General features: G+C 28.6%; 1 protein-coding gene across 1 annotated transcript; it reads left to right on the top strand.

Annotated features, from left to right (window-relative positions):
* The first annotated feature begins 10,149 nt into the window (after positions 1–10,149).
* Positions 10,150–11,627, top strand: LOC137825394 (uncharacterized). Its single transcript, XM_068631067.1, has 4 exons — positions 10,150–10,284; positions 10,371–10,920; positions 11,103–11,497; positions 11,622–11,627. Exons 1-4 carry the CDS (start codon positions 10,150–10,152, stop codon positions 11,625–11,627), a joined length of 1,086 nt encoding a protein of 361 aa, XP_068487168.1.
* Positions 11,628–17,155: the final 5,528 nt, after the last annotated feature.

Raw genomic sequence — 17,155 nt, 5'->3', positions numbered from 1 at the left:
TCCTTGAAGTTGACGTAAAAGAAATAAAATTATGGATTATCAAAATAGTAATTGTAAATGTCTGCCTCTATAGGTAGAATATTTGAGTCATGGTTCATGTTGTGATTCTCACTAACAATCATGTGCATATAATATTCTACTGAATAAGAGAGAACAAAAGGGTTTTTTCATATTAATATAGAAATTAAAAGCAATTTTAAGTGACTAAAAAACTCAATAATATAATAGAAATAAAAAGTAAAAGGATTTTTTTTTTTTTTACTCGGCAAACAATAAATAAAAAAATATTTAAGGGATGACTTGACCCTTGTACAAAGTAGAGTAATTTGTCATATTCTCTACCATCATACAAAAGCATAAAACCCTTACAATATGGAATTAGTTTGCACCACAATTACAACAATCATACTAAGACACGCTAAAGCGGAGCAAACTGAATCATTTCACAACAAACAAGTACAAAAGATGTAAAATCACAAAGATTTTTGCTCCCTATACATGAAGACATCTGCACTTTCTTCTTCAGTTTAAGTGTCAAGCCTGTGCCAACAACAATCAAGAAGAATCACATAATTCATTTGCTTCTAATCATCTACAAATCACGTGGTGCCTAATATAATTGAGGTTTTCAAAAAGACTTTTTTCATATCAATGTAGAAATTAAAAGCAATTTTAAGTGTAATACACTTTATATGAAGTGCAATATTGAATTGACTAGTCATATAAGATAATTTAACATTTCTAGAAAATCATCAAATATAAATCATCAAATAGAAATCATAGGTCCACTTGTAACGTAAGAACGTCCCCTCAAACTTGCAAAACACATTGTTACTTTTCCCCTAAAGCAAGAGGTTAGCTATACAAATTCTCTAAATCTGAAGCACTATTTCTTAACATATTTCATACATACCAATGGTTTCAGACACCATTCAGAATAAGAGAACTCAATAGATTTTTCTTTACATGTAATCCAAGTCCAGTTTTTTCTTTGTACCACCACAAAGAGCTCTAAATAATCAACTTTTCCATTCTTAAAGACCCTCTTATTCCTATGTTTTCATACTTCACCTATAAAAACAATCCACACACCTCGCCCCCCAAGCTCTGGACAACGGAACATTCATATTAAAATGACAAAACATCATGAAATGTATCTTAGTATCAAAGTGATTCACCGACAGACAATGTGAGACGGTGCTCAATATCTTACTAGAATAGATTATGAATACTTGTAATACCATCTTAAGAAAGTATAGAATTTAAGTTTAACTCAACTTTATAAAATTGACTTATAAGATGTTGTTTATTTTCACTTATATATTGCTATTTGACATATTCTATAGTAAATATGTTATTCACGATAATTTTTTAATGAATTCAGGATAAAATTCAATATTATTTTATAAAATAATTTAAATCTAACTAAAAACTATAAAATCTACATATATAAAATGATAATTTTTTTCAAATGTTATATTTGACATTATTTTTGGATTTTTTTCTTCTAATATTATTCTTCAACCACTTGATTCTTTACAACCTAAATCTTGCATGGGAATGTTAGTTTATTAGTTATTGACATGTTGTTGGGAAAAAAATTGGCAACATTAATAGAAGATTCCATGCCTTAGAGCCGTGTACCAGAAGGGTTAAACTTGCAATCCAATATAACTCACTTATGTGTGTGCATGAGTGATTAATAATTTTAATTTAATAACTAGAAGAAAAAGAAATCTACAACATTCTACAAATAAAGTTTCAAATGGCGAATTGATTAATCTCGTCAATGTTTGCATGAGTATAATGTTCATTATACAAAACTAATGAAAAGTTCAATGATATGATAGGTTAATGCAAACGTGTTAGAATTAGTCACTGAATCAACACATTATAATTTAAATAGTTATTAAATTAATTATAATTATAATTATATTATCAGTCTCCACTAGGATTCAGAATTCTGAAAATTATTCTTGATAATGGATTATTCTAAAAAATATAATTAAATGTCATTTAAAACTATAGTTTAATGCAAATATATGCTTAAAAACATATTAGCCAGTGAATGCATCAATAACTATTAAAGTTACTGTAATTGAATTATAGTTAAATCATTAACAATTAAATATAATTCAATATTTAATAAAATAAAATATATTATCAAATTTTAAAAGAAAATAATATCATATAAAATTAGATAATAACTTGATAAAAAACTTGAAGAATTTTAATCCTCATTAAATATATTGACAGGAGAGAGATAAAATAAGTATTTTTTTATTTATTTATAAAAATTAAACATATGTCAAGAAATTTCTGATAAATCACGGACATATTGGATTAATTGAGCTAACTTTCATAAATATATATTAAACACAAATTCAATTGTTTGGATTTAACTAATTTTTATTTAGGTATGATATCAATTATTTGGGAAAACAACGGAACCAAACAGCATAAAAAAAACGTGTTTAATTTACTAGAATAAAAGTTGAGTAGATGATAATTGAAATCACAATGTGATAAATTGTAATCGATCATTTCTTGCAGAATGAGCTAACGTCTCAAAATAAAACAACTTCCCAATGTATCCCTATTCGCATTGTTTCGTAAAATCGTTTAAGGCATTATTCAAATTTCAATTATTTGATGGGAATTAAATTGATATTAGTAAAATAATAATAATAATAATAATAAGAAGAAGAAGAAGAAGAAGAAGAAGAAGAAAGATAGATAATAATTTCAAAACATATTTTTCTTTTATTATAAAAAAAAAACTTGATATAAAAACTTTAATTCTATTAATTTTGTTTGAACTTGGTTAATGATTGAGGTAATTGAATATGTGTTTTTCTTTTTGTTAATATACAGTTAACTTTGAAGAATGAATATTATATTTTTAACTTTTAGTTTTATAAATTTAAAATTATTTATCCCTTCAAAGTTTGTTACATATCTCCTTAATAAACATTACTGAATATGAAATAAAGAAACACTTGCCCGATCACTTAAATCATTAAAGAAGTATAAATAAAACTAACAAAATAAAAAAATAAAAATTTAAACTGAAAACCGACTATTTACTTTAATGATAATAAGTGTATAAATGATATAATATTACAATTTCATATCATTAATCAATTATTTTACAGTTTTTAACATTTAAAATGCATGCAAATTTAAATAGAATATATAATAGTAATAATAATAACTTTTAACAATATACACAATATTATTTATTTATTTTTTATCAACAAGATAAAAAAAAAAAGTGTATTTCATAGATACATTAACCCTTATACATCACAACCTAAATCATTATCATCTATTTCTACTTGTCCAACTTAAAAAAAACATAAAAAAAAAATAGGTAATTCCTCTATCACAATTTGCAAATCTAATATTTCATAAGGACATTACACGACATTCAAAACCTTACTTTGTTTTCCAATTAAAAAGTTCTAAACAAAAATAAAAAATTCTTATGCTAAAGCCCAAACCACAATCATTAAACGCCACAATCTGTGCTTTATATTTTCTTCAACCTTCCATCTTTGAATTTCAACAAGGCTCCTTCCCTTCATAGTAGTTTTTCTCTCCTAGCAAACTAACCCAAGATCTTTGACCCTGCATACACTGCACAACCTTTCCGCTCTAAAACATTTGACAATATTTTGCAAATTACAAACCAAAGAAATGAACTCCCTCCAACCAATGAAACGCAAACCAAAATCCTCCCGCATTCAACAACCTGTAAGAAGAAAAAAAAAAAAGCAAACTATGGTCTTGTCTACGACAAGCCAGAAAATATTTCATAAAACATAGAAGAAGAATAACAACTCAATTACCTTTTGTAATATATCTCTTGCATTCCAAAAGTTCCAAGCATCAATCTGAATAAGAAAAATCAATTACATGTTCATTTTCTATTATCCATGACCAAACATTTTTTTGTGCAATAGTGAAAACTTCTACGTGATCGACTCTATCATTTTTAAATATACATTAATTCCTATGTTTCCAAATCTCCCCATTTATTGATACCATGTACTCCTCAAAATTCTATTACTCATTACATTCAAGAAAGGAATTTTGTTATGCATAAAATGTGATTTCGTATCATAATGATTAATCGTCAACACCCCCAACCAATTATAACACATCCCCCATATAAGTCAAGCAATTTTGCAATTAAAAACATATGATTTATAGACTCTTCTTCCACACCACACAAAACATAACTTATTTAGTAAAATAACATCATATTTAGACAAATTATCCATTGTTACTAATGTCTTTTGTAACACTCTCCAAGCAGTTATTTGTGCAAATGAGATAGACTTTATCTTCCAAAACTGTTCAAAGATTAAACTATCTCCGCCTTTTATTTCTCTCCTTAAAATTGTATAAGCTAACTTAACCGTATACCTCCCATAATACCTCTCCCTCCAAATCCAATTATCAATTTTTCCAAATTCAGCATCTTTCTTGACCATTTTTTTATTGACCAACAGAGACAACAATTGATCTACTTGATCTGACTCCCAAACAAACAGGTTCCTTCTCCATCCCAACTTTCATATCTAGCTAACATCAGGCCACTCCCCCACTTGATTCAATGTATTATCTTTATATAAAGAAAGACCTTACAATCTTGGAAATTCATTCCTTAACTCTAATCTCTTCAACCACTTATCTTCCCAAAATCTTACATTCTTCCCAGTACCCAATTCCCACGTGCCATTATCGTCAAATTCGTTTTTCCATTCCTCTAACTTCTAAGTTCTTTTGAAATCTCTCCACCACAACGAATCCTTATTTATAATCACTACAAGGAAATAACAATTTAGTCACTGAATTTAGCGACCGAAAATTAGTGGTCGCAATTTGCAACTGAAATAGCCATCAAATACCCGTAGTGTCAGATCTGCGACCGAAATAACGACCGACTGAATTATTTATCATGTTAGTTAGTTTTGCGACCGAATCCGCGATCGAACATGAGAGTGACAAAACCATTGGTCGCTAAAGTGGTGGCTGTTTCGAATAAATTGAGAAAAATATATCTGCAACCGAATTAGCGACCGAATATGTTTATTTTTTAGTCACCGATTTTATTTCGACCGCTAAAATTTATTGCTTTTTTCTGCCACCGAATTAGCCACCGATTATGTTTACTTTTTAGCCACCGATTTTCTTTTGGTCGCTAAATATAAATGTTTATTTTTGCCACCGAATCAGCCACCAAATTATTTATGTTTTAGCCACCGATTTTGTTTCGATCGCTAGATATAATTGTTTATTTTTACCACTGAATCAGCCACCAAATAGGTTTATTTTTTAGCCACCGAATTTCTTTTGGTCGCTAAATATAATTGTTTATTTTACTACTACTATTAATAATAATAATAATTCATTTTTATTTTAAAAAACTATATAAGGATCACACACTTTTGAATATTAATGAGTACTCATCCGTTTAAAAAATAATTAGTTGTATTACTGGTTTCTTTTTCTATTTAAAAAATATATGTCAAATATATTTGTAATTTCTTAAATTTAAATAAAATTTATTAAATATTGTTTTTAAAATATAAGCTCAAATAAAAGTTCTAAATAAAATTACATAACAAAATATTATTATTAATAAAAATAATCCTTTAAAAAAAAGTAAATTACGCTATATAATTAAATTTAAATAAAATGATCTCTTTAAAATAACTTTAATTTTATAAAAATAAATAAATTATTAGAATTAAATTGTAAATAGTTTTTTAATTATTAATTTTTTTATTAATAACAGTTTTTTTACTTGTTTCTAATATTATTTATAAAAAGGTGCCTTCAATAAAAAGGAACGTGACAATTAGATAAAATTTGGAATTTGTTTTTTTTGTAAGCTTCAGAGTTAAGTTGCAGGTGCTGTTAGGGCACCAAATACCCAAAATTGTTGATAGGAGTGAAAAAAGGTGCGGAGGAAGCTGCAGGCGGTGGTCGGAGGAGGAGGAATTTGTGGGTGGTGGTCGTGGTGCGAACGGAGGTACGAACAGAGGCATGTAGGTGTGAGCGGAGCCGAGCGGAGGCGAACGGTGCGAGGGGAGGAGAACGCAGGTGCGAACGGAGGTATTTGATTGCTTGCATTAATTTGTTGTTGGCTTTAGACATAGGAGTCTCATTTCTAATTTGTTTTGTAGAACTTAACTTTGTAAAATTCATTGCAGGTCATTACCCAATTCTTGAAACTGGAGACTCTACTTGATGACAGTGTGAGCAAGAATATTGAATTACAAATTGAAAGGGGTGGCACATCAAAGACGTTAACTTTATTGGTGAGATTTTTCATTCTTGGATATTTACTCTTGTCTAGAGACAATTTAGTTGAATATGACTTGACTTACGATTTCAGAGGGTGGAGGTGGTGGTCGTTTGAATGAAGAAATATGTCTGGAATGTTTATCATGTTTCTTATATTTATGATGTTATATTTTTCCTTCATTCTATTGATCCATGTGTCTCTGTATGCCTGTCTACATTCAAACAACAACCAGTTTCGGAAAATATTTCTAAATTGATTAATAGCCTGTATATAGGAATTTCAAACATCTTGCCTTCACTTTCGGAAAAAACCTTATAAACACAAACAAAAAACAACAACGATCAAAACTATATACTATATGATTGATTGAAAATAGCTACCCCTAGAGTCGTATTCTTTTGGCTTTTTTCGGTCGCTGTAATTAAGAAAAATATTTAGCCACCAAAACCAAATTAGTCGCTAAAGCGGTCTCCATTTAGCCACCAAAATTTTTTTTTTAATTAATTAATTTAATTCATTAGCGACCGAAAATGGTGGTCGCTATCACCTCTATTTTAGCCACCGATTTAACCACCAATATTTTATACATACCTTGTGTTAGCTTCTATTTTTTAAAAGAAAAATTAAATCAAATAATGTCATATTAAATATTGTTTATTTATATATTGTAATATGATAGGTAGTAATTACACAATAGGAGTTAAGGGTAAAGATGAATAAAACAAAAGCAAACACTTTCTATGGTGAGGATGATGAGGAAGAAAGATGTTATTGTTGATACCATTAACCTTATGAACATCTTCATTAGTTACTACATAGTTTTCTTTGAGAACATTGTAGTGTCAATGACAAGAGGAATAAATGGTGAATCTAGAATTTGGTCTTTCATGTAAGGAATAACGGCAGTTGTTTAGCTCAATCATTTTATTCTTATTTCAATCAAATCAATCATTAAATGTTACTAAGAAAGTAGTATGTGAGAATATTATTTCCATGTCCTATAAACCTTGTCAAATTTTAGTTTAGCATTTAAAGAGACTATATTCTTATCATAATTTTATGTTTTTATGATTTCATTTATAATTCTTCTAAAAGATAAAAAAAAAAAAAAAAAAAAGAGCAAAAGCAAAATTTATAATTTTATTAGGAAAAAATAAATAAGCATGTCATTCTTTCTTAACTATTGACTTATCATTTATTGGATTACTCATAATTTAATAAATACAAGTAAAAAGGTAGTAAATTTTTTATTAAGAAACAAAATAATATATATATATATGTGTGTATTTTTTTATTTTAAGTTTTCAAAAATCAATTTTACCAATTTACAAAGAAATAAATAATTGATATTGCAGGAATTGCTTGGCTTAAGGAGTACTTCTTCTATATTACACACAATATGATATCAAATCGCAAAACTTATATATATATATATATATATATATATATATATATAAATTAAGATTTGGATAAAATGTTGTAATCCTAAAGTTTATTTATTGAAAGTGCAATAAATCCTTCCTCTTCAAAAGTATTTCCTTTTTATCATACAAATAAATAAAAAATCTCAACCCATTTTTAAAATATCATTTTCAAAAACTATATCTTTAATTTTTCATAATTAACTTAAAATATATAGAGTCACAAATCATATCTAATAATATGATAGGCTTACCTTAATGGGGTTGAATTTTATTATTATTATTAATAAAAGTTTAAATTGCACAAACTGAGATTACAGTTGACAATATTATATTTTTTTAAATAACGTTATATTAAGAAGGTAAACGTCGTAAGCTTATACGAAACGATGAATATTTATATTGAAAATAAAATATTCCAATACGAGTAACAGATTTGTGAAACAAATTACATTTTACAAATGAAAATAAACATTTTAGAAAAAAAAAATCTCTACTACATTCTTTTGAAAAAAAAATGAAAATAAAACTTAGATAAATTTCTATAAGTATTTTTTATATTATTTTTCAATCAAAATTAAAGTTTCGCTTAAACAACTTATACTTCTATTTAATGTGATCCTAATTATAGATTATTGAGTTAAAAATTAAATTCCAATTAATAAACAATACTTATAATTGAAATGCATTTCAATTTTTCAATTTTTCAATTTTAATTATTGACTAAATTTTATTAAAAAATGTTGTGATCACTATTTCAAAAATATATTGTAAAAACCGAAAGGTACAGAAAATTCAACCTCCTAAGCCCAGCCCAAATTCTATAATCGAAATTAGGAAGTTTCTTTTTTAGACAAATTCTATATTGGAAATTAGGGAGTTTTTTTTTGCATTGTTAAAGCTTTTTTAATTGTATATTTTGTAAACTTTCCTGTCCAAAAACTTGAGAAAGTACGTGAGATTGCACAATTTGAAACAAAATTTGGAGTAAAATTTTACACTGTTTAATCTAGAAGTTAATATTGTATTTTAAATTACATAATTTAAAAAACAATTTAATGAAAAAAAAATTGTGCAATTTTGAATAAACTTGTGAATTTGAAAGTGACTTTCAGATGGTATAATTTAAAAGTCATTTGTTATATGAAAAAAACTTTTAAATTGTTAAATCCAAAAAATATTTTTGGATTGTAAAATCTAAAAGTCATATGTCTTATATAAAAGGATTTTTAAATTACACAATATGTAAGTATTTTTTTATTTTAGACTATACAATCTAAAAATGTTTTGAAGATTTTCCAATTTAGAACACCTTTAAATAGAATCTAAAACTTTTTTACCATGAACAACACATAAATAAGGGAGTGACAACAATAAGGGAATGATGGTGAGAAAGGGTATGACAAACAATTTTGTCTTTTACACATCCAATGAATATATGGTGTCCCAGGTTAATTTTGTTATTTCACAATAATGTATGGTGAAAAAAACACCCTAAATTTGTTAGGTGCAGCATGCATAAGCTCATAAACAAATTTTCAGAATGGATCTGGCCCATTATTATTATTCAATCTTTCCATCAAAGAGTGTTTCTTCCTGCACCTCCATCCCTTCTTCAGCCACCTCCATACACTTTTAAAATTCCAAAATTGTCTTTCAGTAAAAAAAGATAAAAATAGAAAATTTGTTTTACCTTTCTTCGCATAGTGAAAACGAAGGTGTTTGGTCCTTGGTCCTTGGTGCTTGCTGCTTGCCGTAGTCGTGGTGATAGTGGTGCTTGTGGTGGTAGTGCCAGTGGTAACCGTGGTTGTGGTGCCAGCATTGTGCAGTGGTGAGTGGTCTTCACGGCTCGTACTCTCAGTTCGTCATTGTAAGGTAAGTCTTCGGTGCTTTAAACACTTATTTTTCCGAATTGGGTTAATCCGCTAGATCACCGGATTGTATAATCCGTAACAATTTAAGCAATGAACTTCATGTTATCCACCCCTATAATCCAGAATATTTTTACAATTTGTAAGACAACATTAAAGTGATCTGGATTAGTTAAACCGGAGGTAAACCGGATCCGGAACAAACATACTCACTTTTCCGAATTGTGTAATCCGGTACAAAATGAATTATGGATTACATGATCTGGAAGTCATTTTAGAACTTCAAATATGAATTATGGATTATGTAATCCAGAATACAATTTGTTGTTTTAATTTGACTTATGGATTAAACAATCCGGAAGTCACTTTGAAGTTGTGAAATGCATTACGGATTATCTAATCTGGAAGGTACTATTTGACTTATGGATTACACAATCCAAAAGGGTAATTGAATGTTGTTTTTATTTTGCATACTTGTGTGAATTTATGAAAATTAGAATAAAATAGAAATTTATGTTTTGTGAACGAAGGTGTAAGTATGGACATGGAGGTTGGATTGATTACAAAAAGATCGGATGAAGTAGAAATGATATATATGGAAGAATTAATGAATATTGTGCATCAACATGAATTAGTTGAAGAGGACTATGGTACTCAATTTACAACAGATGAGGTGAATAAAATTTCATTCTATTTATGTTTATTGCTTTATAATTTGAAGAAGTGATTTTGTAATATTGTTTGAATAACTTTGTGTAGGTTTTTCCTTCGCGAGAAGACTTACTTGAATGGGTCCGTAGGGTTGCTTATAGACTTGGTTTTGTTATTGTTATTATTAGGTCTGACATAGCAAATGGAAAGCAATGGAGAAAAATATATGTCTTGTTAGGCTGTGAAATGGGGGGTAGTTACAGAAAGTATAAGGATGGTTTGGAGGTTATTGTAACTTGTACTCGAAAATGTCAATGTCCCTTTAAATTGCGAGGTAAACCTATTGGAAAAGGTCAAGGTTGGGTACTTAAGGTAATATGTGGTACTCATAATCATGATTTGTATGATACATTAGTTGGTCATCCATATGCGGGCAAATTAAAAGAGAATGAACATTCCATGCTTGTTGATATAACTAAAAGCATGGTTAAACCGAGTAGCATACTACGTACTTTGAAGGAGAATAATGAGGATAATATGACAACAATAAAGCAAGTATACAATGCAAGATACTCATACAAGAGATCAGTTAGAGGACCACGAACTGAATTACAACAGTTAATGATGTTGTTAGACCGTGACAACTATCTTCACTGGAGTACGTGTCATGAGTCTTCCAATATTGTTAGTGATATTTTTGGACTCATCCTGATGCTGTGAAACTTTTGAATGCATTTAACATTGTATTCTTAATGGATACGACTTACAAAACAAACAAATATCGACTGCCTTTGCTTCAGATTGTTGGTGTGACTTGTACAGGTTTGTCCTTTTCTGCAGGTTTTGCATTCTTATCTAGCGAGAAGGAAAAGAACTTCATATGGGCACTACAAAAGTTTAGAGGGTCACTTTTGACATCACATGTGGGGCCTGAAGTAATTGTTTGTGATAAAGATCTTACTTTGATGAATGTCATCAATATTGTGTTTCCTAAAGCAAGAAACCTTCTTTGTCGGTTTCATATCAATAAGAATGTTAAAGCAAAGTGTAAAATGTTGGTTGATTCTGCCGAGGCTTGGGAAGTTGTGATGGATTCATGGAGGACTATCATTGACTGTACATATATTGCTAAATTTGATGAGTTTGTTAAAAGTTTTGAAACTATTTGTTCACCGTGGCCATTACTTGTTGAATATGTGAAGAACACATGGATTATTCCGCACAAAGAAAAATTTGTAAAGTGTTGGACAAATTCATTAATGCATTTGGGAAATACAACATCAAACAGGTATATCAATGCCTTTACTTTGTTTAGAACATGTATAACGTCTAATTGTTTTATGTTTTATACTTATACAGGGTTGAATCAGCTCATACTTGAACAAGTGTCACATAACGACCCAACTGCTTTGTGTTAAAGTAGGAGGCATCCCTCAACTGCTCATATAGATGTGTAAGTGATGCTGTTCCCCATGTGTATCCACCGCACATACGAAGATTGTTGAATAACAACAAGTACGAAACAGATACATATGTGGCACTTTTATCTGCCAAAATAGTGCATCCAACCACATGCAACAAGTAAGCTCTAGCAGCACACTCCCAAGCCTCTTGAGCGCAACATTCTGCATATATATCTCGAAGACAACTCAATCGTACGTGGACGCCTCATCTCAACCTTCCCACGAGCCTTCTCCACCCCTAATAACTCAGTTAAAATAGTTGCAGCTCTGTTGTACTCTAAGGGCACATACGTAGGGAATTGACCCAAAATGGGGAGGTGTAAAAGAGATGACACATCATCAAGTGTGATGGTCATCTCACCTATGGGAAGGTGGAAGGAGTTTGTCTCAGCATGCCACCTTTCAACAAAGGCTGAAATCACCCCCCTGTCCCCCACCTCATAGCTTATATTGCACAGACTAAATAATCCAGAATTTTGTATAAGAACTTCAATCTCAGCATGAGGCATCCCAAATTTACGTAATTTCCTACCGTGGGATACCAATTTAAGTTCTCCCCGATCCTAATACAAAATTTGTATATATTTAATATAATTAAATCAATTTAAACAATAATTAACAAAAACAATTTAATTGAAGGTTTTTTCGTTCTTACCTCACCATCCCAAAGCTTAACAGCAACATGGTCAGCAAAATTTACCAACAAAGACATATCAGAAGGTCCTCGAGGAAACCCTTCTCCCTGGTCCACTTGCCCATCATCATGTAATTCTTGTTGATTGTCATTATCAATATTAACTTCAACACCAATTCTTTCCTCCACAACACCTCGATCTCTTCTACGGACGAATGTCGTTGGTCTTGTTCGATCATGACCCTAAGATCCACCACCTCTTATTTTAGCCATATCTGTCATAGGTGAACCATGGCACATAATATAAAAAAAAGTTCTTCAACGGGAAACAAAATAAACTAAACAAGATTGCATACGTGAAACTCCAAAAAAAAGTCACTTCCGGATTAGCTAATCCAAAATCCTAAAATTAATACTACCGGATTATCTAATCCGAAACCAACTTAACCAACAACACTAGTACGTAATCCGAAACATTCAAAAACACATACCGGATTATATAATTCAGAACTAATTAAACACTACCGGATTATTTAATCTGAAAACCTATGTAATCCAGAACTCACACAATTTGGAACTATTGAAAAAGACTACCGAATTATTAAATACGGAACCTAACTACACACTACCATATTTAAAAATTTGGGTGATGCGGAACAAAGACAATGCATGCTTTAAAACAATTCCTCTACAAAGAATCCGGAACTAACCTTTTCAGTGTTGGATGAAGAGGCTCAATGCTTGAAGAGTGATTTGGAGTTTACAATGGAAGTGAATGGTGCTCCTTTGAAGGCGAGGATGGGGGCTGCTGGGAGAGGATGAAGGTCTGTTGATGGTTTGAAGAAAAGGAGGTGAACTGTTGGTTCTTTGAAGGAGAGGGATGGGTGCTGCCGCGCTTCTGCTGATTCTGGGTGAAAGGAGGCAAAGTGCTAAAACAAAGTGGAAAAGAGTAAAATTAAGTTTACTTTTAAATTTTTAATATTATTTTATTGAAAAGCATAATAGTAAAATCAAATTTACTATGGGGTGGCTAAAGAAGGGATGGAAATGCAGGAAAAAGCACTCTCCATCAAAAAGCTTAATCCACTTGAACAATTCTAGAATGTTAGACCAAGAAAATGAAAGTTAGATGATTACATTTATTCTCTTTTCCATAGAAAAAAAAATCTCCTTTGAGCATGTGGGCACAGTAATTTATTGGGGAAAATTAACCTTTGCTTAAAATATTTCTCTTTAATTTTATTACGGCCAGTTTGTTTCCTATGATTGATTGATGATACTTGATGGAAAGGAATAAAACGCAATGAAATGATGAAAAATAAATCTAACTATGATTTCAAACATTTCATGAAATGATTATAAAAAGGGTTACAAGCTAATAAATTAAACTCCTTTATCAGAATTTTGGTTAAACAAACTTTTAATTTAGTAAAACAAAGTAAAAGGTGTTACACTATATTGTATAACACATTTACTTTCAAATTATATAATTTTTTTTTCTAATTTTAGATTATATAATTCATAATAAACTTTTGACTACGCTATCGTAAAAAAATGTAAAAAGTGCTAAAAAATTGTCATTAATTAAAAGTATAAAGTGGGTTTGGAGTTATCTTCAAGTTTGTCCAGATTGCAACTAATAATATTCCACGGGCTTTGTTAATCGTACCCAATTATTATTAAATGTACCCGTCCATTTTAGTTCAAATTTTATTATTATTATTATTATTATGTCTTTAAATTTTGTAGGATTTCTAAAATACTTTTTATTTATTTATATAGAATGAATGTTGAGAGATCAAAACTTATTATTAAAAAATTAGGAAGGATAAAGATCAAAGTAAACTTTTTTTTTATATATTTAAACTAAAATGTACTCATTTCATAATGTGAGCACTGCTCTCAAGTTTGAGAAGAATGAAAATAAAATAACAATTATAAAAGAATCAAAATAAAAAATCATTTTGTTCTATCTAGATTAAAGAAATATTTAAATAAATTCAACAAATGATAGAAAAAATAATAATGAATAACTTCTTAATTTAATATATGATATCAGAATAAAATAGCATTTATTAAAAAAGTTTAATAATAAGTATATAGTGATTTGAAAGACATGAAAGTTAAACTTTAGAAGGGAAAATACAGTACTTTTGTAGTTTAAATAAATACATGTTATACTATGTAGCAATCATATATATCTCTCAAGTCTATATGATCGTTAATTTATTGGTGAATTCTTTCGTGTCTTAATCAACATATGAAAAAGTTCACACAAATTGACTAGTGTGGCAAAGATTGCAATATCTTAAATATGTTAGTGTTGAAGTTCATTAAACAAGTATAATATATTAGAAGTCAAGTTTATTTTAACTTTAAAATTATACATAATGTACTTGTCTAATTGATGATGAGTTGAAATCGTTTAAGGTGAATATCCGAGCATATGAGTCGATTAACTTATTTTGTAAAGAGTTATCGAGTTTTATAATTGAAAGTTGAGTGGTAGTTCACCTGTAAAAAAAACTCTTTGACATCAGTAACAATGAGTATGAGAATGTGAAAAAGTAAGTAATGAATGAAAGTATTGAGTGTGTCAAGAATACTTCCTAAGATGATATTTATAGACTTTTGGACCTATAAAATATTTTAGTGATCATTATAGTTATCGAATATTAAGCCAATTTCTGTAGGAACATGAAGTGGTTTTTTTCTAGTATGAGTAAGACAAGTAGCAAATATAAATAATTAATTTTCATGATTGTGAGTGAATATTGATTGTTCCATTATTTTCCATATTGGTAGTAAATTGTTCATTCAAAAAGTCCTTGGTAAATAACATTTATTAATATAATGATTTCAAATATATTATATTTATATTTATGTTTTTTTATACATTAAACACATGTCAACAAATCATCACACTCATGGAAATTTTAAAATTTATTAATCATTTTTCAATTTATTTATTGAAATAATCAAACTTAGTAATGAAAAAATAAACACCATATTGAATTTTTCAAACTAGTTTTTATGCTAGTATGATTTTTACTATAATTAGGAGATATGTATTGATTCACATTCAACCTCTTTGTCACATTTTTTATTTGATTTATAAAATTATCACAAAAAGTATATTTCATGTTAATTATTAAAAAATAATTAAAAAATATATTAAGAAATTGATTTTTAGAGATAGTTCAATAATCAATGGTTAACAGAGTCGTTAACATGTCTTTATTAAGATGTGTAACTTATGCTCAACGATGTCAAAATATTTATGTTCAAGTGTACACTAAATTATAAACAAAGAGGATGAGTAAGTCTTTAAACGGTTGAAATGAGTATATGTAAATATTGGATAAAAATAATGAATAAATTCATACTTGGTTTCTTAACCTCTCTTATGTAACATATTTGAATAATATATAGTACTCTTTAGGTTGCATATTAGACTTTAATACTCAATAGTCCTTGTATGATTCAATATCTTAAGCAGACTTAAGTCGTGAACTTTAATATGGAGGATGAGATAATGTTGTTTTATTGCACATTCAAGGACCAAATTTGATTGTCCTATCTCAAATTTGGACTAGTTTTATCCTTGCAACATTACTCTTAACCTCCCCATATATGGTATTGCCATTGATATTACTATGCAACTCAACATACCTCCACCATCAACATTAACAACATTATCTTTTGTAAAATAAAGGAGGTTGTGATCGCCACATAAGATGGTTATCTAGTGAATCCACCACACATTAAGACTTGCACTCTTTTTTCGTTCGTTTATGACATTCTCTTTGTAGATGATTGTTGTGTACATGCTTAGGATGTAGAAGAATCTCAATCACAAGCAACATTGTTCCCTCCAATACTCCGTCCATAACAAGACATCCATCAACGACAACTACAAAAAATAAAAGGGTCATTAACATGGTTAACATGGTTATTGACATATTATATAAATTTTCTTTCTACATGTTAATTGATGTTCATTCTTGAATCGCTTGTATGTCCGACATAGATTAAGTATGTTGTTCATCTTGGTCATTCAATAATATTTGGTGAAAAGAACAAGTTACACACACAAAAATATCAATATCATTAAATTTTAAAAATGGTTACTCAACATTTAAAAAATAGGTTGATCATTATTATTTTTTAATTTATTTTTTACTTTTGTTTATTTTATGATTTTGTGAATTATTGTAATGATTTTAAATTAAATATTCAAACTTAATTAACTCATGTGCATATTTTTTATATTTCTTTTTAGTCATGTTTTTAAATATTATTTAACATATGTATATGTAGGATATTCAAAGTAACAAATACCCTAACCTCACACTCTAAAACTAAATATTATACAAATTCCAGTAACACTTTAATTAATATTTTTTATAAACTTGTATATTGTATATATAGACTCGTGTGAATATTTTTTAAAAATCGCATCCACAAAATAACATATTATTCTTATATAATTTTAATGAAGTCACACTTCGTATAAAAACTTTAAAATTTATTAATACTAAACAGCATTCAAAATATTTGTTTCATATAAATTAAAATCAACAAGATAAATCCATAACTACAGTATATACATTAAAATCAAATTATACAATGATAACTAATATAACTTTTTTGCCATTACAGAATTTCATCATTTAAGTGTGTTATTCACTGTTTTTCAACTAAACTCAAATTGAATATTTTTGTTTCTTCAAAAACAAACTTAAGCTGTAACATGCACTTGTTTAAATGAAAACAATTTTTTCTCTAAATGTGAC

This window comes from Phaseolus vulgaris, chromosome 8 (assembly GCF_051622355.1).
Source record: "Phaseolus vulgaris cultivar YP4 chromosome 8, ASM5162235v1, whole genome shotgun sequence".
Classification (NCBI taxonomy): Eukaryota; Viridiplantae; Streptophyta; class Magnoliopsida; order Fabales; family Fabaceae; genus Phaseolus; species Phaseolus vulgaris.
The sequence above is the reverse complement of the archived record's forward strand: the minus strand, read 5'-3'. Positions and strand labels throughout refer to the sequence as shown.